This window comes from Antrostomus carolinensis, unplaced genomic scaffold (assembly GCF_000700745.2).
Source record: "Antrostomus carolinensis isolate BGI_N321 unplaced genomic scaffold, ASM70074v2 scaffold11306, whole genome shotgun sequence".
Lineage (NCBI taxonomy): Eukaryota > Metazoa > Chordata > Aves > Caprimulgiformes > Caprimulgidae > Antrostomus > Antrostomus carolinensis.
Genome location: NW_010319789.1, coordinates 5,798 through 6,203, shown reverse-complemented (window position 1 = coordinate 6,203; position 406 = coordinate 5,798). Strand labels below are relative to the sequence as shown.

The window sequence follows — 406 nt, the reverse complement described above, 5'->3', positions numbered from 1 at the left end:
GTCCCTGAGGACTTTTCTGCTCCCCTGGAGCTTCCCCAGCAGCACTTTGGCCTGGTGGATGGTACAGCTCTCTCCAAACCCCCTTTCCATGCACTCACCTCCCAGGTGGGCGGGTGTCCCCCAGAGCTGTGCCCAGCCTCTCCGCTCTCCCCGCAGATTACGGCATCAAACCCAAGCAGCCTCGCTTCATGACCCGGGCAGCCCGGGAGCGGCCGGCGGGGCTGCGCAGAGCTGGCAAGAGCAAGCGGGATGAGCTTGACTTGCTGGAGTACTATTATGATGCCCATCTGTGAGCCAGCATGCCCCTGTGCCCACCACAGCCCAGCCTCCAGGACCCCCACTCCAGGACAGGGTAGGTGTGGGGTGTAGGAATGGCAGGGGAGGGGGGATAAGGGGGAGGCCTGCT

At 64.0% G+C, this 406-nt stretch overlaps 1 protein-coding gene across 1 annotated transcript in view; it reads left to right on the top strand.

The window, feature by feature from the left end:
* Positions 1 to 293, top strand: part of FREY1 (Frey regulator of sperm-oocyte fusion 1) — a 576-nt gene extending 283 nt beyond the window's left edge. The window contains exons 2-3 of the mRNA XM_029085292.1: positions 1 to 61; positions 157 to 293. The exon at positions 1 to 61 is cut by the window's left edge and continues 12 nt beyond it. Coding sequence (XP_028941125.1) covers positions 1 to 61; positions 157 to 293 — 198 coding nt within the window. The remainder of the gene's footprint in view (positions 62 to 156) is intronic.
* The last annotated feature ends 113 nt before the right edge of the window (positions 294 to 406 follow it).